Source organism: Mandrillus leucophaeus, unplaced genomic scaffold, assembly GCF_000951045.1.
Source record: "Mandrillus leucophaeus isolate KB7577 unplaced genomic scaffold, Mleu.le_1.0 Scaffold406, whole genome shotgun sequence".
Lineage (NCBI taxonomy): Eukaryota > Metazoa > Chordata > Mammalia > Primates > Cercopithecidae > Mandrillus > Mandrillus leucophaeus.
In genome coordinates, this window is record NW_012104321.1 from 878796 (window position 1) to 906771 (window position 27976).

Below are 27976 nucleotides of genomic sequence, written 5' to 3' on the forward strand. Positions count from 1 at the left end.
GAGTAGGAAGAGAAGAAGAAATATTTTATGATTTAGGCATGTGTTATGAACATTGTATTGAAAAGAAAAAAAAATTTACAATATCTTTAAGTAACTAGTATGTTCACAAAGTTAGTGTCAGAACTGGAGTTCAAAAAGAGTTGTGGCTGACGTAAGAGCCTGATTCATTTATCCTAGACAGAAAACCATACAGGCAGGTGACTGCACAGGGCAAAAGCTAAGCCCATCTCTCATTTTTTTGAACAACAAATAGTAAATTTTCTTTACAATTGCCTCTGATTAAGACTTTATTTTATTTAATAAGAAGATTACTACCATAAGTATTATGTCATTATTTTTAAGGTTATAGTTACTAAGACTTTGCATAATGACTCTATCAAGTAATAATTCAAATTTTATGTATTGATCCTTTCAAAACAGTAGTTTTCAGGACTATGTGCCAGAGCATATTTATTCTCTGGCACCATCCAAGATTTCCAGACCCACAGGGAAATCTACTAGGGGTTAAAAATAAAAAAGGCGGACTGCCATGCAGCAGAGTCACCAATGACCAGTGACATATTCCAAGAAATACAGTTTGCCAGCATTAGTGTCTATGGTCAGAGGACCAAATGGGAGAACACCTGTATTCAGCTGTCCAAGGCTAGTGGAAGGACTGATTACAAATGCAAATTTGAGGAGGTGGGAATGGTCATTTGTTAGCCATAAACATTCACTACCAATTTATTAAAGTTACTCTTTAAAGAGCATATGCTCTTTATTTCAATTAGAAGATAAGTGCTGATACAGGGGCATCCCCTAACCCAACAATACTACGTGAAATTAAGCTGGAAGATCTGCAAATACTGAGTGAACATTAGGACTACACTAATAAAAAAACAAGTCAATACTATTTTCTTACTCACTCTCCTCGCTACAGAAAGATTTCTAAATTTTATCTCCATTTAATTGTAAAATTGCTGGGATTCAAAACAATAAGCATTGTAAGAAATAGTGAGTAGGAAGCTGACATAGGACTTCATTACTTTATTATTTCTTGAACTATCAGTAACGGGGGACTTTCCCCACAGCAAGACTCTCTGGTGTACTATTCTTACCAAAGGCAGGCATTTGTGGAATTTTCCTAGATTTATAAAATGTATTCTAAAGATGAATCATGTGGTTTTATTTTACACACTCTTTCTAGCCATACTAATTCCTCTACAGAGCTAGACAACACAATATAACTTTAACTTCACTAACAGCTGAGATTTCAAGTAAAGGCTAACTTTTCTCCAGACTGAGCTGTTAGGAGTAGACCTCTATTTCTATATTGTAATGACAGTGCTCTTTGTCTCCACCTTTAAATTAGCGTTCCTCCATTGTATCTGTCTAAGTAAAGATATAGCCATATTAACTTATATTAACAAACATTACTTCCTTTGGGCCAAGTGAGGATCTAAAATGAAACATGAATCTTTCAATCATCTTTACAAAACCAGGCTCCTGTGAAACTAAAAACAAACCATCCATTCATCCATTTACCTTTAAAAAAATCTGTGTTCAGCATGAGAAAAATCAGCTCAAAGGGTTCTCTTCTTCATGTTAAAAATTTTACACCAATCATCACCAATCACTCCCCTACTAAAAATCTAAATTATTAAAATTTGAGCATATACCTTTTTAAGCCAGCATTACAGAAAGATAGTTAACAGTCCATAAATATAATTCCCTAAAATTAAAATTAAAACAAATTTCATTAGTCCTGTTTTGTTATTTCTACTTCCAATCTGTTAACTTTTTTCTATCTTTTCTTTTACAAAAGTGAGATCATTTATTAGTAGAACCCACATATTTTCCTATCAGAAAAAAAAAAATCTTGAAAAAAAGTTTGCTGTATGGCTTTCGCAGCAGTAAAGTTTTGTTATACCTTTGAAGCAGTGACATCCCTGAAACATTAACCAGTGTGACTGCTAAAATATTTAAACATTTAAATCCCTGGGAGGCAGTAGGAACTGTCAATAAAATTGTAATTCGCTATGCAATATATTTTATTTTACATATGCTTTAAAGAGTATGAAGAAAATATGGATTGATTTCCCTTTTAATGAGTTTCACTCAGAGCTTGTATTGGAGATTTAAACGCATACTGACTCCACATTTACAAAGACTGAAATCTCCTTGAAAATGAATTTTGACATTGTCACAGTGAGTTTTACCCTCTTTTTACATTTCACTTTTTAGTGTAGTTGGAAAGATGTTATCCCTTAGTGAGAATACATCTGAAATAGAAATTCAAATGTTAGCTATAACTTGATATGTAAACATCCACTTTTGCAACCTACCAAAAATTCAGTTATTGAATAAAATAAGTACAAATTGTAACTGTAATCTCATCAATTTATACAAAGAAGAAAATGCAATTGAAAGCCTCTTTGAGAATGTACTAGGTATTTATTTCTCTGTTCATTTACTTCACTGGAGAGTAGAGTTAGATTTTCGAGCGGACTTAAAGCCTACCTGTATATTCTACGAACATCAGGTTTGCTTCATTTTAAGAATTATACATGAGACTTAGTACAGATCTTTCCTCAACACATAATGTCTGTTGAACTGATGTGAAATATGAAACAAAATTTCTAAAATAATGAAGTTTATTTATTCCAATCTCTACTACCTTCATTACAACCAAAGAATTAAAAATGGAAAATGAATATACAAACCATTCAAATTATACATTTACCAGACTAAAGAAAATTTTTTTTTTTTTTTTTTTTTTTTTTTTTTTTGAGACGGAGTCTAGTTCTGTCGCCCAGGCTGGAGTGCAGTGGCCCGATCTCAGCTCACTGCAAGCTCCACCTCCCGGGTTCACGCCATTCTCCTGGCTCAGCCTCCCGAGTAGCTGGGACTACAGGCGCCCACCACAGCGCCCGGCTAATTTTTTGTATTTTTAGTAGAGACGGGGTTTCACTGTGATCTCGATCTCCTGATCTCGTGATCCACCCGCCTCGGCCTCCCAAAATGCTGGGATTACAGGCGTGAGCCACCGCGCCCGGCAAGAAAAATTTTTTACTTAAATTTTGACAAGCCACATAATCTTTGTCAACATGATATATTGTTGATTTTTATGGTTAGAATAATTGTTCACTTTATATTTTCTGAACTATAACTCTTTGTCTGCTTATGTCATTTAAAATATGTCAAGTCTCATCTAATTCTTGTCTGTAACACTGTCACCAAGTTCAGTTTGTAACAATTTACACAGTTTTCTGACAATATTTTTCAAGTACCAGTTGTTATCTCAAACCCTTTTCCGATACTGTTCTATAATGGTTGGAAATAAAAGAAATAAGCAATAACAGTATGTTTTCCTAAATTGTAAAGACTTATACCCTTAATCCTTTAAATTTCATAGTGTGCATGCTTATAAACATTACATGGGGGAAATTCCTCAAATTTCACATGTGCAGATAGCTTACTAATTCAAATGACTATCTTCTGATGGATTGCCAACAGACTGTGCCATCCAAACAACTTTTTATATAAGCAATGGATCTGTGTCGTTACAATAATGTGAGCACTTCTACAATGGCAATGTGGTTACATCCTTTTTCATCAATACTTCACATTTGACCTTAATTTCTTTGAAAGTGAGCACTAAACAAATAATTTTTAAGCATTATTATTTTCTTTACATTAATAGACTTTATTTTTAAAAAACTACTTTGAATTTACAAAATAAACGAGCTGATAGTACAGAGGGTTCCTACATAATACCCCTCCCCAACACACACACATACACAAATGTTACCGTATTATTAACATCTTGCAATAGTATGATACATTTGCTATAAAGGACAAAAACGCTGATACATTATTATCAACTAAAGGTCATATTTTGTTCAGACTTCCAAAGTTGTTACCTAATATCCCTCTGCTAGTCCAGGATGTCAGCCAGTATACTACATTTTATTTAGTTGTCCTGTCTCTGTAGGCTCCTCTTGGCTGTGACAGTTTCTCAGACTTTCCTTGTTTTTGATAATCTTGCCAATTTTGACATTCTGATGTTCATAATGTTTACTTAGTATTTTACTATATCAAAAATAAATACAGTTCACTCTTGAACAACAGGGGTTTGAGCTGTGTGGTTTCACTTATAAGAGAAATTTCTTGCACCCTGCCATCCCTAAGACAGCAAGAACAATCCCTCTCTTCCTTCTCCTTAGCCTACTGAATATGGAGATGAAAGAACAAAGATTTTTATGATGATTCACTTCCACTTAATGAATATTAAATACATTTTATCTTCCTTTTGTCTTCAACGTTTTATTTTCTCTATCCTACTTTATTATAAGAATACAGCATATAATGCACTTAACATACAAAATACATGTTAGTTGACTGTTTATGTTATCATTAATCTTCCAATCAACAACAGGCTATTAAGAGTTAAGTTTTGGGGGACTCAAAAGTTGTACATGGATTTCTAGCCACATGGGGGTTTGGCAACCCTGAGTGGTTCAAGGGTCAACTGTATGTATTTTCCTACAGAATTCTATTACTTATTAAATGTATCCAAGTATTTCTTTTTTTATTTTTATTTTTTGATGTTGTTGGAGAAGAAAAAAGAGATAGGTCAGGGAAAAATAATAATGTAGAAGGAGGAAAATAAAAAGAACAGATTCAGCTTTAAAATTCTGCATAATAAAACAAATCTGCATTTTTCATAATAGGCCAAAGCTTTTGTACTTTTAGCAGATATATTGGCTTCCTGAGGACTACTGAAAATAGATAGAAAAGGAAAAGGTAAAAGTTAGATTAGCACATCAATCTATAATACTTGTTTGATTCAGAACCTATGAGCGTATTATCTATAAAATGTGTCAAGCAGGACCCATCAATACTAAAAGATTCGGCTAATATAACAAAACCACAGGTATGCTGCTTACAGAAATGAGTTTCTGTTCCTCATGGCTATAATAAAAGCTAGATTACAAAATAGGGCTGAATAACACTGCATTCTAATCATTAAGAGTATAGTTTTGCCTTATTCTAGAATAAAATTTTCATCATGCCTTTAAGCTCAAAATTAGCACATATAAATATATATTACTGAATATAATTAAAATAAAATTTAAAATACACTTGGAATTTTAGATCTGCATTTGATCATGTGCATATTCTCTAAAGATCATAGAGTTGCTAAAGAAATATCCTTGCTTAAAATTATATTAAAACTGTAGTCTTCTTCCCACTGATTGCTTCATGATGTGTAATGAAAATAATCACTATAGCTATGGACAACAACAATTAGATAGTCAATGACAAATTTCTTAAAGAGTATCATAGAAGGGACTTGTAGTATACTACTTGTAGTCATAATCACTTAGCAAAGCTTTTACTAATTTTTACATTTATAATATTTATTAATTTTTTAAAAACATATATCCAAAAGATTTCTTCAAATCCTTCCACTTTATATTCTGTTATTTGCCAGTTAGATGGTACTGAGTGACGTACCATCAGTACCATGATTTTAATTTCCTCATATACAGAGTGTAAGACAAGAAATATATCTAATGTCTCTTCTTTTTCTAAATTATTATTTTTAAACATAATTTAGTGATTTTTGTCCGAATTCTCCAACGTTAGTTACAAAACAAACCAAAAATTCCTGGAAGAACTGACTGAGCTGGGGAAAGTATCTGTATTAGTTTTCACTAGGGAAAAACACATGAATACAGTTTTGGCTATTAGACACACAAAATTATCTCTTAACATTTACAAATTGGCTACTATCCTGTTAGAAAGGAAGCTGTCTTTGATAAGTACTTACTTTTAAGGATTCCTATTTAACATTTATTTTTATTTCCTGCAGATACATCACTTCCTTATCCTATAAACACATATTTTTAAAGACTTTTTAGAAGAATCATCCAGATTTTTTTTTTTTTTTTTTTTGGTATTTTCATTGAGAAAATAGTTCAGAACAACTTGAAGGCTATTCTAATAGAAATAAAGTAAATTTTTATTTAGAAAAGTATATTGCTAACTGCCAATTCATACAGCTATCACTTCTGTTTAATAACCTGATGATGGTTTTTACTGACAGAGAGAGTAGAGTCATATAATCTTGAAGAACAAACTCTCTTTAATTATTCAAATATTTATATACTTAGTATTTTATTTCATATCACAAGTTATAAACAAAGCTGTATTTTGTTTCTATTTAAGAAACTATGAAAAAAAAACAAAGAATTATGAAATTTAAATTTTTTACATGATTCCTAAGAAATCTCAGCTTTTGAAAGGTTGGTACCACCTTCTATTGTTTTTCAGCTACTTAGGTAATTTTTTCTTCAATCTTTTCCTTCTATTGATCCCTGCTCATAGAATGTGTCACCACTCCCCCAACCTCTACTGCAATTTACTAAAATATAGTTCGAGTACAACCTCTTCTAAGGCCTATCCCACCTACTGCACCCACAGAAATATTTCTTTCCCCTGAATATAATACATTATTTTAGCCCTGATTATCATTGCCTAGTATTATACTTTCTTCCTCATGGACGAATATTAATTATTCAAATAGATCAGTGAGTTTGAGATCTATTTTGTTAGTTGAATAGTGATATAACTGTAAATAAAGAGAGATCATTTCAGGGTAAGAAATCAGCACTTGAAGTATTTTATAGATGAGAAAGAATGTGGTGCATTCAAGTCACTCATCTGATGCCACTGATTCCCTACTCTGCCAAGGAATGTTGGGCTTCTGTGAATCCCTACCATGTGTCACACTTTCCACGAAGAGTTCCAAGTTTCTAAACCATCTCTGGCACCATGCCACTTTATCAATACCCACTTATCCTTCATGGAAAAATGTCACTTCCCTAGGATATCTTTTCTTACCACCAAAATTGCTAGGTCCTGCATACTGCTCTGTTCTTCATTAACATTTTTTTAAAAAAATAGAATCCTCCATTAGACTGTATGCTGCACATCTCATATTTGTTACTAGAATCATAGGGCCTACAGTAAATCTTCAATAAATATTTGCTGGAAGTCAAGTTTAATGTGTAGAAAAAGTGGTGAGTTTTGAAGCTTGAGAACTTTGTAAGCTCTGACAACAAAATCAGATTTTATAATGAAAGTAATGGGTAATATTGACTTTTAAATAGGTTAGTGAATGAGATCAGTTTGGTGTGTCAGCACACCTTGTGGATAATACAGAGAATGGATGAGAAGAGGTCAAACTGGAGACAGAGTCTAGATTATTAGTCTGGCATTGTTATGAAAATTCATTTGGGACAGACCGGCTTTTTTTGAGAAAATTCTCTGCTAAGCCATTTTTGATGGGGGAGACTGTGTCTTTGGGCTCATTGAGTCAGTCTACACTTAGCTCTGAAAGTTGACTATAGATGTACGTAGCTTGAATTAGAAAAGTAGAGTTCATAGTGCCCAAAATTTGAAAAAGAACATGGCTACAGGGAAGAAAGTAAAGTCCACAAGAGAGAACAAAATGAAACCCTTGAATACTCTCTCTCTCTCTCTCTCTCTCTCTCTCTCTCTCTCTCTCCTCTTCATGCATTTTCAACTGCTGTGCTCTTACCTGCACCAGGTGATTCCTCCCCATCACTCCAAAATCTAAAATGAAATAAATACCAATCATCAAAGTGTTTATATGATAGAAAGCTTTTGTAGTGTGGGTTAAAAGATAAAAATCTGAGAGAGGCTCTGAATTCTGTATCGAGGATGAGAGGAAGAAACAAAACAAAACAAAAAACAACAAAGATGGCAGTAATGGACACTGACACCAGACCAAAGGTCATAAAAGACCAACTGGATCACATAAAGTTAGTTAGAGGAAAATGATGATGGCCTGAATAAAGGCTAAAACAAAAATTATAAAGAGAAATGTGAGAATGAATAACAGGTAAAAAGTAGAATCCGTTAAAACTAGTGACACCTGGTTTCAAATTTTGAAGTCAGCACCGATGTTGGTGCTATTCACAAAAGAGGAAATAAATATGAAGCTAAAACAAAGTTATGGGCAGCAAGAATAAGGTTAATCTTGGATCTGTTAAATCTGATGCATATAATTGACATCCGATAAAACTGCTAGCAGGCCATGAAATACATGTATATGTACATCAGGAGACAGGACTGAATTGGAAGTAGACTTTGGAGACATTCTAAGGGATGGTTGAAGCTGGCTTCTCCTAGTTTCACAGGGGCATACAAATGTAGAATATGAGTAATGCAATTCTTAGTAATCAAAGCTTCTCTCAAGTGTAGTATCTTTTATATGAGAGAATAGTGAAGATCATAGTAACTAGGGATTAGACAAAATCTACACATACAAATGCATCTATAGGCATAAAACAATAAAGTTTGCCATATAATTCATGTATGCATGTAAAGAAATATGAGTATTGTAGTTAGCGGTATACTGAGGATGATAAATATTTTACCTTTGAAAATAAGACAAAGAAGCAAACATGATTCTATTATGGATGTCTAATGAGAAATGAAGGCTGTTCACAATTCTTTATATGGACATGATATGAAAGCAGTGACACATGAATTAATAAATCACCCCTACGGATTTTTTTGATTTGTATATTTCTCATCTAAAATATATTTTTGGATCAAAGACAGCATTACTTGCAAGACACATACTTTATGTACCTTTTTAAAGAAAAAAAAAGTTGCTAATCAATGCTAAAACACCTTATTAACATATTAATATCATGGATATAAAAATAAAATACTGTGAATATTTCATTCATTAAAATGTGTTATTAAAAAGAATCACCTAGGCCTGGCGCGGTGGCTCACGCCTGTAATCCCAGCACTTTGGGAGGCCAAGGCGGGCGGATCACCTGAGGTTAGGAGTTCAAGACCAGCCTAGCCAACATGGTAAAACCTATCTCTACGAAAAATACAAAATAGTTAGCCGAGCATAGTGGCTCATGCCTGTAATCCCAGCTACTCAGGAGGTTGAGGCAGAAGAATCACTTGATCTCAGGAGGCGGAGGTTAAAAAAGAAAAAGAACAACCTGGTGGGGACAGGAGCAGTGGCTCATGCTTGTATTCCCAGCACTTTGAGAGGCAGAGGCAGGGGGATCACGAGGTCAGGAGATCAAGACCATCCTGGCCAACATGGGGAAACCCTGTCTCTACTAAAATACAAAAAATTAGTCGGGTGTGGTGGCACATGCCTGTAGTCCCAGCTACTCAGGAGGCTGAGGCAGGGGAATGGTTTGAACCTGGGAGGTGGACGTTGCAGTGAACCGAGATCATGCCACTGCACTCCAGCTTGGCAACAGAGCAAGACTCCATCTCTAAATAAATAAATAAATAAATAAATAAACCACTTGGTAAAATTTACAATTTTTATTTCCATTTTCATTGAATATTTTTTATCATTATTTACACCAAATAATATATATTTTAATTATTTTCTGATCTATGAATGCTCTACATATGGGAGCAGGCCCAAGTTACTGTTGATGCCAAGATACATGGAAAAGACTAGATCTTTCAATAAGTAGACAAAATCTCACAAGGAGAAAACAAAAGAGACTTCCCAAGTCATCATCAAATATGGAGGAATTTACAATGATAAGCTGATTTAATCCATCTCTCAGTAATGCTCCTATTTACCCTGTCATTTTGAGGCTGCTGAGAGTATACTGTACTTGAGACAAATTTGAAAATATTTTAGTTCATGAGAGATTTCTTTCCATCTAAACCTTGTCCCGAATATCCATTTGAGACACAGGCTGAAGATGCTTCTGTAATGTTACCCAAAGTAGCCTGCCTAAAAATAAAGATAGCAGAAAATTAGGTAATTTGGTTAAGAATCCCATATCTGGTGTTTTTTTGTTTGTTGGTTTAGTTTTTTGTTTTTTGTTTTTTTCTGTTTTTGAAACAGCATTTCTATGACTTGGCATTGTTCCTATAGAAAAAGAGAGAGAGACAGAGAGAGAGAGAGAGAGACTCACTCTGTTGCCCAGGCTGGAGTGCAGTGGTACAATCATGACTCATGGCAGCCTCAATTTCCTGGGTGTAAGCAATCCACCTACCTCAGCCTCCCAAGTGGCTGGGACTACAGGTGCATGCCACCATGCTTGGATAATTTCTTTTATGTTTTGTAAAGAAGGGGGTCTCTCTATATTGCCGAGGCTAGTCTTGAACTCCTGGGCTCAAGTAATCTTTCAGCCTCAGCCTCCCAAAGTGCTGGAGAATCATGTATCTGGTTCTATGGGCTTTTCAGAATAGGGATGAAATTTATTCTGTTGTTGAATTGAGCACTCTTGACCACTGGCCAAGGAGTGGACACAAACCCTGACCATAATCTTTCTATTTGTGTTACTGTGTTCAAAGATGTGATTTCCAGAGTCTTAAATGACTTTGCACATCTGCTGCCCTGTCAAGTTCTCCAACAAAGAAAAGGTCATTCAAGAGGAAAAAACTGGCTTTCATGGACATTTGAGATAATGGGCCCCAGAAATCTGATACATGATTGTAATACCTCAAACATTAGTGAAAATCTGGACTGATTATGCCTTTAGTTAAAAATGTTCTATCCTTCTGCCTCCCTCGGTAGGGAGACTGAGGCCAAAAACCACCAACCCACAAACAGCAGACTCTACTTTAACATCACTTTCCTATTTCATTGTCTTTTTGGTGTACCTTAACAATTCCAAAAAACTTTACATCACTGACTTTCCCCCAAAGACCCACCAATTTTTCAATAAAAAGCATCAACAGAGAGTTCAACCCCTAAGAATCATTAAATTCTTCATGTTAAAATCCTCTCCTCACTGTTTCCGCCAATCCTTCAACTCTAAATTCTTATATCATGATTTTTATCCAATTCCAAACAAACCCTTGAATTGAAACATCTGTCTTAAACCACATTCATATTCTCAGTAAATCCTACCTTATACTTTCCTCTACAGAAAACTACCAGAGTTCAGTCAAGGTAGCGTTATTCCCTCACCTCAGTAAACAATAAACTGAACACTGTCTTATCAAAAGGTTGGAGAGCCAGCATTTAACACTATTACAGCTTCAATCAGATCTACTATCATTCTACTATCCAGCCAAGGCTTAGCCTTCTTTGGCTTACGCTAGCACGTTATGATGTAAGGGTATAGAAAATGTGGTCTTGATAAGAGTAAGAGATTCCCAATTCCATCATAAGCTTTTAGAAAATGTGATTAATAAGATAGAGAATCAGAAAATAAATAAAAGAGATAAGAGGCTATCATATGACCTGATAAATAGAAAGTCTGTAATTGTTTTTAGCATGCACAATTACAACTTAATTTGTTGCAACTGTGTGAATCTTCATTATTATTTCTCTTTTCTGCCTCAGGCACCATAGGAAATTATGTTTCATGTCAGTGGTTATTTTTCTTGTTGGTGAACAACTTTAAATACATAAATATTCTATTCCTTTACAAGAAAGACCAGCGTTTGCTTTCTTAATTACTTGTTCATTTTGATAGTGACAGTTGATGTTGCTGGTATTATTCAAGCAATTGTATGGAGATGTCACCACATAATTGTAAAAGGCCATGAAATTTTATATTGAGAGACCTATTTTCTTTTCTTATTGCTCCAGAAAAACCATACCAAATGAAATAAATCTTTTCTTTTGACTTTATCCTGTAATGAACTTGGGCCACTGACTGCCCTTTTGTGCAGCAGAAGAGAGTTTATGCCAGAAGGAAATGCTACAATAGCAGGTTACAAGTAAATACTATGACTTCATTAAAATTGTTGTCATTTAATACTAAATTAAGTCAGGATGTAGAAACATTTTTCAGCTATTGTTGATTGGATTTTGAAAACTGTTACATCTAAAAGCCTTCTTTGTCGCTGAAGCAATCCTCTTAAAAATATAACAAAGTCTGAAAGGTGAAATAGATAGGCAAAAGCACTTTTAAATCAAGAAATACAAATGATTTAGTCTGTTGGCAACTACCATAAAAATCAAAAAAATTGCCATTGTCTTACTACATGGAGCTAGTCGATTTCTTACTTAAGAGTCATCTCTCTATTACAAGCAAACTATGTTACCCTGAACAAAACATTTAAAACTATGAATATTCATAGAAGAAGTAGGAGGAGCTTCTACTTCTAAAATTCTCTCCCAGGTAGAACATTATTCTGTCACTTAAGTATACCATTTAACACAGAGTATGAAAAGAATGCACCCAGGTGAATGTTACTATTTTAATTAATAAGTTCAATACTTTTTAAATGGGAGTGTAAAAGAATGTATCAAACTAATGAATTGATCAATTGGTCAATTTGTAAATTGGTCAAGCAAAAACAGCTAATAAAAACTATTAAATTTTGAAATATCTACACTAAAAATATATTATTGATAATTAGATAGTCTTGTGTTTAAGGAATATCATGGTCCCCATACTCAACTAATAGACTATAAATTATTGCTTTTTCAAGGATGACAATTAGGAAAGCCTTTCACACAGCTATCCTTATATCTAAGTAGTCTTTTGCAAGAAGACTGGGGAAAGAATATAGGGAAAAACATAAAAAGCATATAAAAAACATAAAAAAGCATATAAAAAGTTTAAGGTATATTCACATTTTTGCAATGGGGAATCATTATAAAATGATACTTCTTGGATAATTAAAGTATATGAAGAACTGAGGATTTATTTTCATTCAATAAATTAAAGAATAAATAAGAGTTTAGATATATTTCCAAAGTGAATTACATAGTTCCCTATCTCAGAATAATGCAGAATGTATTTTTTCTTGATGATTCAGAACTATAATAATAGTTTTTAAAAAGCAATGGTGTGCCACATTTAATACAGTAATACTTCATCCCCTGCTGCTATGATTATGTCTGTTCCTATATTAAATGACCCCACATTATTCTGCTATATGACTTTGTCCGCTCTTCAAAGTTTTTTGCCTTTTCTTTTTCCTTTGCTTTTTGCCTAACAGTCCTTATTTTTCACCACAGTCGGCATGCCTACTTGAAGCAACTTCTCTCTCCTCTTCTAAGATGTTATTATGATTTTCAGTGGCCTTGGAAAACATATAACCAAGTATATTAGAACTGTACTTAAAATTAGAAGCATCAAGGTCTAGAAAAACAGTTAAAAGAACCTGCCATTTAATGTTAAGATCTAAGTTAATACTGGCTGAATAAGTTCTTTAACCAGAGTATTTGCTCCCTCCACTGTACTTGATGTATATTAACATCTATTTCAGAGCGTTACTGTGATAATTTGATGAGGTAACATATTTGAAATATCTTGTAAACTATAAAGCTGAATACAAATGTATGACAGGATTACTATCATCATTATAAGAACAAGATTGCCATCTAATGGTAACCAAACAGATAACAGGTATCCTATCCATTTTAAAGCAGAAATGCAGAGAGTAATAGGATCTGCTGATGAAACACACAAAGTGACAACTGAGATCACAATTTCATCCTCACTAAAGTGTTATCAAAACTGTATTGTAATAGAACATTTTGAACCTCTATTATAACTGCTCCTTCTAGTAACTAAACATCATTGAGAGCTTTTATAGTGGAAACAGTAAGTGGGTATCAAAGCCACACAGGCATAATTGAAACCCAAGAATAGCTCTGTAAGCATGCACAAATAACAGTGCTCTTCTGAGTCTCCCTTCCTTCATCTATGAAGAGAGAACGATAACACTTTCTGAGAGTTGCTGTGAGGATTAAATTAGATAATCCAAAATGCTTAGAAATTATAGCTTAAAGCTAAAGCAAAACCTGAAACAACTAAGTGCCTAGGCCAGTGGTCAGTGAAATGTAGATGCTTCAATAAATAAATATAGCTAATTTCAACTTCTTAGGTAAAGTCAAAGACAAATATATATTAAGTGATGCCCATAACTTAAAAAGCTAATAGAACAAAAGGTCAGTTTAAAACAAATGCTTCAGTGAACATGTGATTTTAACACTTTATATGAATTAATTTTATTAATCAACAGCATCAAAATGACTAATCACAGAGCCTTAGAGTCAGAAATACCATATTTGAGTCTAGCTGAGATATTTATTCCTATAATGCTTTATCACTCAAAGCTCCAATTTTCTCAAGTGAGAAATTGATGTAATTTACCTCATAAACTAGCACCTAGACTCAATAAATATTATTTATTATTCCATTATTTTATTTAGTGATATAATTTTATAAGCTTAGAAATAATGACAAAAATTAGTTGCATGTGTTGTGGCATTCTATTCTTAAAATTTGAGAAATTCTATATTTTAAAATGTTAAGATTTTCCACTAACAGACTGGAAAGATCACTAAATTTGTCAGGATCAGATGCTGACTGGCCTACATGTATATCATATTTTACAAGCATATTTTTAAAATGGTATTAGCAGTAGTTCTTAAAAATATATATGCTGGGCATGAGATTGAATATTCTATAATGCTTTAACTTACTGTTTCTCCAACCAATTTATGAGGTAGATAATATCATCGCCCCCATTTTCAAATGAAGAAGAAAAGCTGAAAAAATTAAATAACTTGCTCAAGTTTACATAGCCTGGCTGGTGGTTGAGATTTGTCTAATTCCAGAGCCAGCATCCATATTTTTAACCATTACGTTATACTTCAAAAATTAAGTGCTGTATGTTTCTTAGTTTTATATAATCAGATTAAAAATACTTTACACACACTTTTTCTGACCAAGACACATCAGAGCTTGTAGAAACTTAAAGTTGATTTTTATAATTTTCCCTGTGTGAATGTTGTTGCAATTCTCCGTACATTACCATTCATATTAGGAAAACCACTGGGGTTCATCTCTGCTCTGCTGTGCTATTATCCATTAAAAATTAATAATAAAAATTACCTCCTTAATTAATAGGCACAGGAGGAGTTCCTAACTCACTGCAGAATTTTTATATTGCTTGTTCATCAAACTCAAAATAATTTAGCAACTACCTAATTAATTCCTAATTGATATCATTGGGCCATTACTTCCCCATTTTCCTTTGGACATATACCAAGAGACACTGCCCTAGGTGTTTTCAGATCTAATATACTAAATAAGTAACCAAAACACATAAAATGTCTTCATTCTATCATCCAAATGACCATTACATCCTTTATAACCAAAAACATTAAATAATTGAAATACATTTTTAATTTAAAAACTCATCTGCAAATTGTAAATATCAACCTTAATACAAAGTAACAGTCATAATTTATCTTTGAGTATTAATGATTAATGGTTAATATTAATGGTTAATAATTTTTAAGGTATTTAAAATAGAAATTTATTCTTTTTCATATAAATTTCTATTTTGAATATGCTATGGCAATTTGGACATTTGACTAACAATCAGAAAAAAAAAGTTCACGCATTTAAATGCATTTTTTTTAAATTTTTTAATATTTATTATACGTTAAGTTCTGGGATACATGCGCAGAAGGTGCAGGTTTGTCACATAGGTGTACATGTGCCATGGTGGTTTGCTGCGCCCATCAACCCATCATCTAGGTTTTAAGCACTGCATGCATTAGGTGTTTGTCCTAATGCTCTCCCTCCTCTTGTTCCCCCACCCCCTGACAGGCCCTGGTGTGTGATGTTCCCCTCCCTATGCCCACGTACTCTCATTGTTCAACTCCCACTTATGAGTGAGAGCATGCAGTGTTTGGTTTTCTGTTGCTGTGTTAGTTTGCTAAGAATAATGGTTTTCAGCTTCATCCATGTCCCTGCAAAGAACATGAACTCATTCTTTTTTATGGCAAATGCATTGGTTTTAACACAAAGAAATATACCACCTATTATAAACCAAGTGCCTTAATTGATTTTTGAATATTTAGTACTAGTAAATTATCACTTAAAATGTTGCATAAAATTTAAATAAAATTTAAATCAGAAAGCATATTTAAAAATAATTTATAACAATGATAAAACATTAAGACCCTAAGGTCTACAAAAAATAACCAATAATGGGACAAAGTCTTTAACAAGGAATTAAAACTGTCTAAAATTTCAAGAATGGTAACCAACTTGTAACGGGCTCTTACCCTATTTTAGGCAACTAAGAATGGAACTTTGCATATAAATATGTCACTCATTTAGATAAGATTGTATTTTGAGACAGATGTAATTATTGTCATTTTACAAATGAGGAAACTGAGCTCAGAAATATCATTTGTTGAAAGCAACTGTGGGCAGAGCTGGAATTCCAACTTGGATATGCCTATCTTTAAAATGCCTGCTCTCTTTTGATACTAATTTGTAGTTTCTTTATTTTGCATGAATCATTAAGGTGCAATTTTCTATGAGAGTTATTGTGAGTATTAAGTTGAGAGGGTCTACAAAAAGAGACTGGCTCATTATAGGCGTTCAATTTTCCTTTCCATCAACCTCTTTTTAACTTTATGAATTTTAAAATATTTAATTGATAAATAAGATTGAATATAATCAAGGAAAAAAGGTAATGATTTGATATACACACATATTGTGCAGTGATAGCCACAAATTAATTAACACTTCCCTCACCATTCCTGCTGTACATTAGACCCTCAGAATGTGCTCATCTTGCAACTGAAAGTTTGTATCTTTTCATCTTCTCTCCATTTCACCACCCTGAAGCCCCTGCTAGTTCTACTCACATCAACTGAGATTTCCAGCTACAAATTGCCAGTGATTATGTACAACCTACCTCAGTACTAACACAAGAGTCAGGGTAAGAATTGAAGAAACTGTATTGTAAGTAATATACTCTAAACGGGTAACACTAAAATGTGTTTTAGCCCTCTTTTAACTGTAACTCACTTAATTATGATGCATCACTGGCATTATCCAGGTGCATATTACCCATCAGCTTCTGCCACTGTGAAGATAATCCTATGAGTAGCCAAAATAGGAACATGACCTTATTTAGTTTACCACGGAATAAATAGCTAAAGATTAAGTATTCCAAAACACAAACCCAAATTCTTATTTAGAATATGCACTGCCTAATATTTAACCAGTTATTTGATAACAGCCATTTGCAAAATTGCCTTATTTGTTGCCCAATGGTTACCTTTCATCAATGGTTCATTTCAGAGGATTCATCAGGAAATAACGTTGCTTAATATCTGATATTTTGTTAAGCTTTATTCTAATTACTTTCTGTCTGACTAAAATTCTTGACAATATTTACTTTACCTAATTTCCATATTGAAATTATTTGAGGAATACAAAGTATAAAAAAAAGTTAATCAATTTTATTTTTGGATTAAGTAGGTTCCTTATAAGGCTCCAAGCTTTTGCCACACTGATGTGGTACCATTTAGAACTGTTTATACTGAACTGGCAGCATGATGTCTCAGCTTGTACTGAAGGGGGTTGCTGAGGAAATTATTCCCAATTCAAATCATGTGCACCTTATGAAGACATGTGAGCAAAATATATTTCAGTTCTTAGGAACAAGAATTCTTTTATTTAAAAAAATGCATTCACGGATTGAAGATTGATGGCATATATTTTGATTGTTCAACTGATTGAACTTCTTTCTTCATACATGCTAATAGGACACTCAAAATAACATTTTCAATTCACCGTCATAATACTAGTAAACTACTTGTGCCTTAATCTTATCCATAGCCTCATCTTATTATTTTTCATATTCTGGTTACTTTGTTTTCCTTAAATGATTATTATTTTATCTGTGTTATAAATATTTTGGAAGATGCATAAGTGAATAGAAAAATATCTTATAAATGTGAAACTACATAAAGAAAAACAAACAAAAATGTATTGCTGGAATTTTTCCTATGACAAATTGTATAGTTCATAACATATACTTCACTGTGAAGAAAATTTCAAGGAAACTTATTTGAAATATTGACCTTGAATGTTTCAAGGTCAAGTCTTTGAAATATTAAATGCTAGTAAATATCATTAAAACCCCTTTTTAAAACAATATGCTGAGGTTTATCTAACGAACCTCATTGCTAACATATTGCATGCCTCAATTTGTGACAGAAACAATACTATACAAACATGAATAAGAAAGTGAGGGCAGATAAGTGTGAAGAGTCACTAATATACTTTTTAGTTTATCAAGGTATAAATGCTAGCAACTCATATTTTCTAACACAAAATCACTGTGCGTGATCACATATGCTTTATAAATTATTTCTTACAAGGAGAAGCAATAAATATAATATTTTACCACAATAAAATAGAAATGTCTGGTATTAAAAAGTTTATAATCCTGTGTTTGAAACATAATGTGTATTAATTATTTCACAAAAAAATAGTTTCCAGAAAATATTGTCCAGAAACTCAAGAAAATATAATTTAAAAATCCTTTAAATCTAAAACATTTTAAACTGAAAATCCTAGCCTTTATATTAGAATTTAAAACAATAAAATTAGATAATGCCAAGATCATGGTAAATTATTTTAATTTTTAATTTTATTTTTAAATATTTTTCCTCTCAAGGCTATCTCCTTTTGGGAGCTCACTTTGAATTCACATACCATTCTTTCATTGAAATTGTTCTTTCTGGCTTTCATAAAAATAATATCCACTTACTGCAGTATACAACATATTTTATTTGTACTATTATTTGTACTACCACTCCTTTTAGGAAGTATATATATTAATTTAGGACTCTTTATTAAAAAGATTTATGAAACTATTCAAATTTTTCAATACAAGTGGCAAAAACTAAACATTCACACCCCGTATCATTTTTATACCAGTACCATGCTGTTTTGGTGACTATGGCCTTATAATTTGAAGTTGGGTAATGTGCCTCCAGATTTGCTTGCTTAGTCTTGCATTGGCTATGTGGGCTCTTTTATGGCTCCATATGAATTTTAGGGTTTTTTTTCTTTCTAATTCTGCAAAGAATAATGGTGGTATTTTGATGGGAATTGCACTGAATTTGTAGATTCCTTTCGGCAGTATGATCATTTTCACGATAATGGTTCTACGCATCCATGAGCATGGGATGTGTTTCCATTTGTTTGTGTCATTGGTGATTTCTTTCATCATTGCTTTGTAGTTTTCCTTGTAGAGGTCTTTCATGTCCTTAGTTAGGTATATTCCTAAGTATGTTACTTTATGTTTTTTCAGCTATTGTGAAAGGGGTTGAGTTCTTGATTTGATTCTCAGGTTGGTAACTGTTGGTGTACAGAAGGGCTACTGATGTGTGTACATTAATTTAGTATCCTGAAACTTTGCTGAATTCATTTACCAGGAGGTTTTTGGATGAGTCTTTAGGGTTTTCTAGATATATGATCATGTCTTCAGCAAATGGTGACAGTTTTGACTTCCTCTTTACTGATTTGGATACTCTGTATCTTTCTCTTGTCTGATTGCTCTGGCTATGACTTCCAGTACCATGTTGAATAGTAATAGTGAAAGTGAGCATCTGTGTCTTGTTCCAGTTCTCAGGGAGAATGCTTTCAACTTTTCCCCATTCAGTATAATGTTGTCTGTAGGTCTGTTATAGATGGCTTTTATTACCTTAAGGTATGTCCCTTCTAGGCCAATTTTGCTGAGGATTTTAATCATAAAAGGATGCTGGATTTTGTCAAAGGTTTTTTCTAAGTCTATTGAGATGATCATGTGATATGTGTTTTTAATTCTGTTTTTGTTGTATGTCACTTTTATTGACTTGCATCTGTTAAACCATTCCTGCATCCCTCGTATGAAAACTACTTGATCATGGTGGATTATCTTTTTGATATACTGTTGGACTCAGTTCTCTAGTATTTTGTTGAGAATTGTTGCATCTATGTTCATCAGGGATATTTGTCTGTAGTTTTCTTTTTTTGTTATGTCTTTCCCTGGTTTTGGTATTAGGGTGATACTGGCTTCATAGAATGATTTAAGGAGGATTCCCTCTTTCTCTATCTTTCAGAATAGTGTCAACAGGATTGGGACCAATTCTTCTTTGAATGTCTGATAGAATTCATTTGTGAATCCATCTGGTCCTAAACTTTTTTTATTGACAGTTTTTTTAAACATCATTTCAAGCTGGCTGCTTGTTATTGGTCTGTTCAGAGATTTTATATCCTCCTGGTTTAATCTAAGAGGGTCATACATTTCCAGGAATTTATCCGTCTCGACTAGTTTATGTGTGTAAATGTGTTCATAGTAGCTTTGAATAATCTTTTGTATTTCTGTGGTATCAGTTGTAATGCCTCCCATTTTGTTTCTAATTGAGATTACTTGGATCTTCTCTCCTCTTTTCTAGGTTAATCTCGCTCATGGTATATCAATATTATTTATTTTTTTCAAAGAACAAGCTTTTCGATTCATTTATCTTTATTTATTTATTTTTTGCTGTTGTTTCAATTTCATTTAGTTCTGCTCTGAACTTCACTCTTTCTTTTCTTCTGTTGGGTTTGTGTTTGGTTTGTTCTTGTTTGTCCAGTTCCGTGAGGTATGACCTTAGATTGCCTATTTGTGCTCTTTCAGAATTTTTGACATAGGCATTTAATTCTCTGAAATTTCCTCTTAGCACTGCTTTTACTGTATCCCAGAGGTTTTGATAGGTTGTATCACTATCATCATTCAGTTCAAATAATTTTTTAAGTTCCTTCTTGATATCATTGTTCATCCATGATCATTCAGAAGCAGGTTATTTAATTTCCATGTATTTGCATGGTTTCGAAGGTTCCTTTTGGAGTTGATTTCCAATTTTATTCCATTGTGGTCTGAAGGAATACTTGATATATTTTTGACTTTCTTAAATTTACTGAGACTTGTTTAGTGGCCTGTCATATGGTCTGTCCTGGAGAATGTTCCATGTGCTGATGAATACAATGTATATTCTGCAGTTGTTGGGTAGAATGTTCTGTAAATATCTGTTAAGTCTATTTGTTGCAGAGTATAGTTTAAGTCCATTGTTTCTTTGTTGACTTTCTGTCTTGATGACCTGTCTAGTGCCGTCAGTGAAGTATTGCAGTCTCCCACCATTATTGTGTTGCCATCTATCTCATTTCTTAGGTTTAACAGTAATTGTTTTCTAAATTTGGGAGCTCCAGTGTTAGGTGCATATATATGTAGAATTGTAATATTTTCCTATTAGACTACTCCTTTTATCATTATATAATGTTCCTCTTTGATCTTTTTAACTGCTGTTGCTTTAAAGCTACTCCTGCTCACTTTTGTTGTCCATTTGCATGGAATATCTTTTTCCACCCCTTTACGTTAAGTTTATGTGAATTCTTAAGTGTTAGGTGAACCTCCTGAAAACAGAACAAACTTGGTTAGCGAATTATTACCCATTCTGCCACTCTGTCTCTTTTCAGTGGAGCATTTAGGCTATTTACATTCAATGTTAGTATTGAGACATGAGGTACTATTCTATTCATCGTGCTACTTGTTGCCTGCATACTTTTTTTTTTTTCATTTTGTTACTGTTGTATAGGTTCAGTGAGATTTATGCTTTAAGGAGGTTCTCTTTTGGTGTATTTTGAAATTTTGTTTCAAGATTTAGAGCTCCTTTTGGCAGTTCTTGTAGTGCTGGCTTGGTAGTGGCGAGTTATTTCAGCATTTGCCTGTCTGGAAAAGATTGTAACACTTTCAAGAGCGTATCAACTGCAGTCCTGTAGAGAGGATGCAAACTTGCCTAGGGACACCTGGTTAAGTACTCAAGTTTCTCAGGCCATGGGCAGGGCCACAGAGCACCCAAGAGATTATAACCTTTATCTTAGGCCACCAGGTAGGGTAGAGAAAGACCACCAGGTAGGGGCAGGGATAGGCATTTCTGAACTCAGCCTCTCCTTGGGCAGCAGGTCTTGCTGTGACTTTTATGGGGAAGCGGGGTGTGGTTCCCAGTTCGGTGGAGTTATATTCCCAGGGGGATTATGGCTGCCTCTGCTGAGTCATATAGCTTGCCAGGGAAGTTGGGGAAAGCTGTCAGTCACATGCCTCACCCCACTCCCATGCAGCCCGCCGTCTTAAGGGCCTATCTCACTCCCATTGTGCCTCCACAACAGCACTGAGTCTATTTTCCAAGCAGCCAGTGACCAGAACTGAGAACTTGCCCAGGACCACGAGCCTCCCATTGAGAAAGCAAGCAGACTCATCTCAGGGAGCCTGCGGCAGTGACTGAATTCCTTCAAAGGTCTGTGGATTCTCTCGGCTTTCCTGGTATATTCCTGTGGTAGTTCTTGGAGCAAAAGTTCATGATGTGAGTCTCCACACCCTGCTCTGTTCATCCAAGCAGGAGCTGCAAGCTAGTCCTTCCTCCCATCTGCCATTTTAATCTTGTCTTCTAAGGTCTTTTAAAAAGTTAATCTTGGCCATTATAGTAAGCCCTACTATAAACTACTCTAATAAGACTCTGTAGCCAAAAATTCATACGCATTGTCTTTAAGAAGTATTTTTTCAACCCCTTTAATGATTTTCAGTAATATAAGCAGTGGAATATAATGATATCATTATTTCACTTTTCCTACTTTTGAAAAATCGCTTTTCTTTTATTAAAACCATCATTTTTGAATGTTTAACACTAATTGTGCTTTTTATCAATATCAACTATCAATTATGAGCTTCTTATAATCAGGGAAGGTCTTTAATTATGTTGCTTAATAAATAAAATAAATTGTATAAAACCAATTTCACTGGAAATTCTTCTTTCCCAGCTAAAGTATATAAACATATGTTTGCTGCTTTTCAAAAACCACATAACGTGGAATCTAAAATGAAATACGTTTTCAAAAGACATTTTATTAAGTGACATTAAACAATCCAAAGTCACTCCAAGTAATATTTTATCTACTAGAAATGCACTTCAAATGTGCAAACTAATACCATTTATCTTGTGAACAATTTATATAACTCAGTTGATTTATCAAGTACCCTGGTTTGAGCTTTAACTAAGCAACCTACACCTTAAAGTAGACTCAGGAGATTCATTGGAAAAATTACATCATTTTTATTTAAAATAAATTAATGAAGTACACAGTAGTATTATTACTTTGTAAAGGAGAGATTAAAGTTTAAAGAGGTTGATTTTGTCCCCAAGTAAACACACTGAAATAAGTCTTCAGATATTTAAATCATTCTTTTCTCGTCATCATGGTTGACTACCAAACATAACTGAGACTGCTATGTTAACAGTAGTGTTTTCTAATTGTTGCTTTGTTTTATTTTTTACTATGAAAATCTTCAAAAATACACAAAATAGAGATAATATCATAATTAATTCGTGAACTTTTCACCCCATGCAACTATTGCCTAGCTTTGATAATTTTTAAGAATTTGTCTACTTTGTTTCACCTATTTCCTTACTCATACTTGTTGGTAAAGTCCATATACCATATTGGTACCACCACATATATCTTTATAAAAAGTTTTCCAGAAAAAACAAAACAAAACAAAACAAAATACCATTACAACACCCATTAAAATTAACTATACTTCTAGAATAACAGTCAATCCTCTAATTTCTCTGATTAACTCAGAAACAACTTTATAGAAAAAGTTTATATATTTCAAATAAGTATACCAACAAGAATGTCAATTGCATTTGCCTCTTTTAACCTACAACTCCCACTCCTCCTATTTTATTATGCCATTTATCTTTTGAAGAAACCAGACCATTAATCTTGCAGAATCTCTAAATCCTATATTTGGTTGCCCACAATCTTTTCATGACATTTAACATTTTCTCCCCACCCATTCCAATAATTCCTGTAAAATTGAAGTTTGAACTATTTGAATGGATTATTTCTTCTGAGAGGGGGATAGGAAGGAGGGAAGAGGACAAGAACACTTCAGAGGTTGTGCTGTTGTACTTCAGTCAGCATTGCATCAAGAGAGGCAAAGTATAGAGTTATTACACTTTTTGTGATGTTAGAGAATTGATCAATGGGTTTGGTTTTGGTATTCCGCATCTAATCCATCCTTGAAAAGAAAAGTACTCTATCAACAATACATCTTTACAGTCAGGTGGGCATGGTGAGTCAAACTTGTAATCCCTGCACTTTGGGAGACTGAGGCAAGTGGATCTCTTGAGCCCAAGAGTTCAAGACCAGCCTGGGCAACATGGTGAAACCCTGTCTCTACTAAAAATACAAAAATTGGACATGGTGGTATGCACTTACAGTCTCAGCTACTTGGGAGGCTGATATGGGAGAATCACTTGAGCCCAGGAGGCAGAGGTTGTGGTGAGCTGAGATCACGCCACTGGACACCAGCCTGGGCAACGGAGCCAGACCTTGTCTCAAACAAAACAAAACAAAACAAAAACAAAACAAAATAATATATCCTTACAATAATGCCATAGAGATTTGGATACTGTCCTCATTCTTTTTAATGACTGTTTGGTATACCATTGCATATTCAACAAGTATCCTATTGATGGGCATTTCAGGTGCTTCCAATATTTTTCCATTATAAATATTTTGCAGTGAATAGTTATATGCATGTACTATTTTGTCTTTTGCCAGTATCATAGAATTAGATATCCAGAAGTTAAGCTGTTGGATCTAAGTTGTAAAAACCATCTGCATAAAAGTGTGAAAATCTACATTTTTAGAAGGATATCTGTCAAATCAACTACAGGAAAAATGTACCAAGAAATTTTTATCCTAAACTGGTATTCAACTGAAAAAATTTCAAATGCAGTTTCTTGTTTAGTATTAGCCAAAATAGAGTGTAAGAAAATATCAACATTGTTATTGCCTTCTTTTGACAATTGTTAATATGATGTTATTAATTAACCAAATATACTACATAAACGAAAATTCACCATGAAGTTTTACAACTAAAAATAACTACAGAGGTTATGTCTAATTTCCATGAGTTAAAAATAAAGACAAGTACCATATAAGAGACTGATTTTCTAAAATGTATGCAGCAGGTCCCAAGGTTCTAAAGCTTTAGTTTAATGCTATATCCACTTGAAAATGACTATGTTAAAGGGATTATTAGGAACAAAAAAAGTAAGTGTAAAAGTTTACCTTTGCTGTCAAATATGTACATTTGAATGGACAACCAATAATTCCTATAACCTACTTTAAAGAGAGTAATTCTGGAATTTGAAGACACAACATTTTATGCTTTAACATAAATTTAAATTATTACAAATATATCAGGCTCCCTCAAGTCATTCAACACAAACTTATTTACCTCCTGTAAAACTGTGTGTGTGTGTATATGTTTATGAGTGTGTCTTTGTGAGTGCTACTGGTAATTATTACTTTTGAGGTCAATCTTATTGCATCAACATTAACCTATGTAGGAAGTGGCTAAGATTTGGAACAGTAATTCTTGGATCCACCAAACTTCCATTTGGTTACATAAAATAAATGAAAAGTGAGATTATAATTATTGCTTTCTTCCACAAAACAGAAGAAAATATGAAACTTTTTGTTACATATTTAACTAGAATATTTCCTATTTTGGAAATATTTTTTGTAGAGTTTTTCTTATTTATAATTATCTTCCAACTGGATTTATATTTCCATAAAAGACTTTAAAATCATTTAAGGCACCCAAATTAGGTCTCCATGGTACCTAGCATGTTCTTTGCTATAGACTATAAAAACCGAGGCCTGAAAAGACTGAGGGCAGCCTTAACAGTGTTTAGGCTATCAGTGAAAGCTACTGACCAGGGTAGGAGTTGTATGATATTATTCATCTCTTTAACACCTACCAGAAGGGTGAAGATTCTGTTCCTCTAAAAATTCAAGATCAAGCATTAGATCATCTTCATCCAGTTCACAAGATCCCAAATTATTCAAAACATCCTGAAGAAAAATCAAAACCAACAATTAGAAACCAAAACACTGAGTAAATGAGGAAATCCTCATACGTGGAAGCCATGAAGCAAAAATAAATTCCAAATCAGAATGAAAAGTTTTAACTGAATCTCAGAAATTATTTGACACCTATGGACTTTAAAATTATCAGTTCAATAAAAACTTCCAAGACTTATTCTAAAAATTCTTAACTTTTCCAATTATCTGCACATTCATTTTTTTTCCTCTTAGTGATATGTATGTAACTTATAATTAAATGGAAGTACATATGGGCAGATATGAAAGATATTAGAAGTCAGGAAATGATTTCTTGATATGAGAAATACAGGTAAGTGTTTATTTGAATAAAAACTTCTTTAGTGATATTAAAAAGGAATTTGTTCATTGCAAAAACACAAAAAGTATATACAAGTTTTTCAAATAGAAGTCTGTGAAATGAAACTTCAGTTACTTTTTCTAATATTTATATTTCAAATGTAAGTAACATTCTTCTAACACATTTAATGAATTGTTTTTCAAACAAATTTTGTATATTGTGACAACTGTGAAATATTAATTTAGACCATGTTTGGAAGTGAAAATTTGGCCACCATTTTCCAATTATTTGTTTTACATTAGGAATAATGGGCAGGAAAACAATCTATATTAATTAGATTAAAATTAATTATTGACTTGCATTATACTATAATATATCAGAACTGAGATTATGTTTCCTATTCTATTTTCAAGAGGGCAAACAGCAAAATAAACTCGAAGGCTACACTGAGAAGTCTTGAGAAGAGATGGTAATGTGCTGAGGTGCAGAGGGAGGAATTGCTGAGGAAGGAATAAAGTCCTGATTTGCATATTTGTATATATATAAATGGTGATAAGTATATTTAAAAAAGTAAGAACTTCTATTTAGAGACTAACAAGGAAATAACAAATGTACAAAAAAAACCAGAACATCAAAAACATCAAAAAACCAGCCTAAATACTAAATGATGCCATGCCATCTCAGGTCACTTTTCAGCTAATGCGAATGTTAGCATAATTTGTAGTTAAAGTAGTTTAAACTAAACTAAAACATCATCATAAACTAAAATATCATTACGGAAAGCTAATGATATTTTCAAATGGATAGTGCACACTTTAGTCCTTGGGATTAAAAGTAAGGACACTGGGACTTTTAAATAAACCACTTCTTCTTTAACCATTCAAATTAAACATTATTAAACTGTAAAAACACGTGTGATCCATGAATAGTGCACATACCATGGTTTGAAAGGTGATCAGTATACCGAAATCTAAGTGCTTCTTTCTCTAAACGAAGGTAATGAATAATTTAAACTATAAATAAAATCACTTGTTTATTGGAAGCTCTGTTCCATACAGTGTCAGCGATAGTCCAGTGAGAGTAAGTTACTTATCTATATACATTAAAAAATGAGAAAATACAGGCAGCAAAAGATTAGCTGTCATACTAAAAATGCAAAACAGAAAATTAAAATAACAACAACAACAAAACATAATTGAAGTTGTGGAAAAAGAAAAGTTTTTAAAAGGGAGATTTTTGTGAAGATACTGATATGAGTGTTTATCAAACACACTATCCAAATGAGAGAATCTTAATCTGGTAGTCAATAATATATTAAATACATTTTATAGTGAAATCATAGTAATTTATCCAATTTCAAATTGGGGTAAATAATTTTACATTTGGATTTTGAATTCATTGGATTTAATTGTATCCTTCCAAAATTTATAAAAAATCCTAACCCCCAGCACCTTAGAATATGACTCTATTTGGAGACAGAGCCCTGAAAGAGAGAATAAAGGTTAAACAAGCTCATATGGATGGGCACTCCAGTGGGACTGGCATTCTTATAAGAATAGATTAGGACACAGACAGCACACAGAGATAGTGACGAAGACACAGAGATGTGACGAAACACATGAATTCACAGAGGGAAGGAAGATAGGCCATTTGCAAGCCAAGGAGAGAGGCCTCAGGAGAAACCAACCTGGCCATCACCTTGATCTTGAACGTCCAGCTTCCAGAACTGTGAGAAAACAAATTTCTGTTGTTTAAGCCACCCAGTCTATAGTACTTTTTATGGCAGCCCTGACAAACCAATACAACCAACAAGACTTAGAAAGCAGTGAAGGACAGAACAAAGGAAATAAATAAATGTCTGGCACATGACTACTATTTTTTATTATACCAAGTGAGG

At 33.3% G+C, this 27976-nt stretch overlaps 1 protein-coding gene across 2 annotated transcripts in view; it reads right to left on the reverse strand.

The window, feature by feature from the left end:
• CCSER1 (coiled-coil serine-rich protein 1) overlaps nucleotides 1-27976 on the reverse strand; it is a 721948-nt gene that overhangs the window by 532332 nt on the left and 161640 nt on the right. For both annotated transcript variants that reach the window (XM_011992176.1, XM_011992177.1), the window contains exon 4: nucleotides 25658-25751. In XM_011992176.1, coding sequence (XP_011847566.1) covers nucleotides 25658-25751 — 94 coding nt within the window. The remainder of the gene's footprint in view (nucleotides 1-25657; nucleotides 25752-27976) is intronic.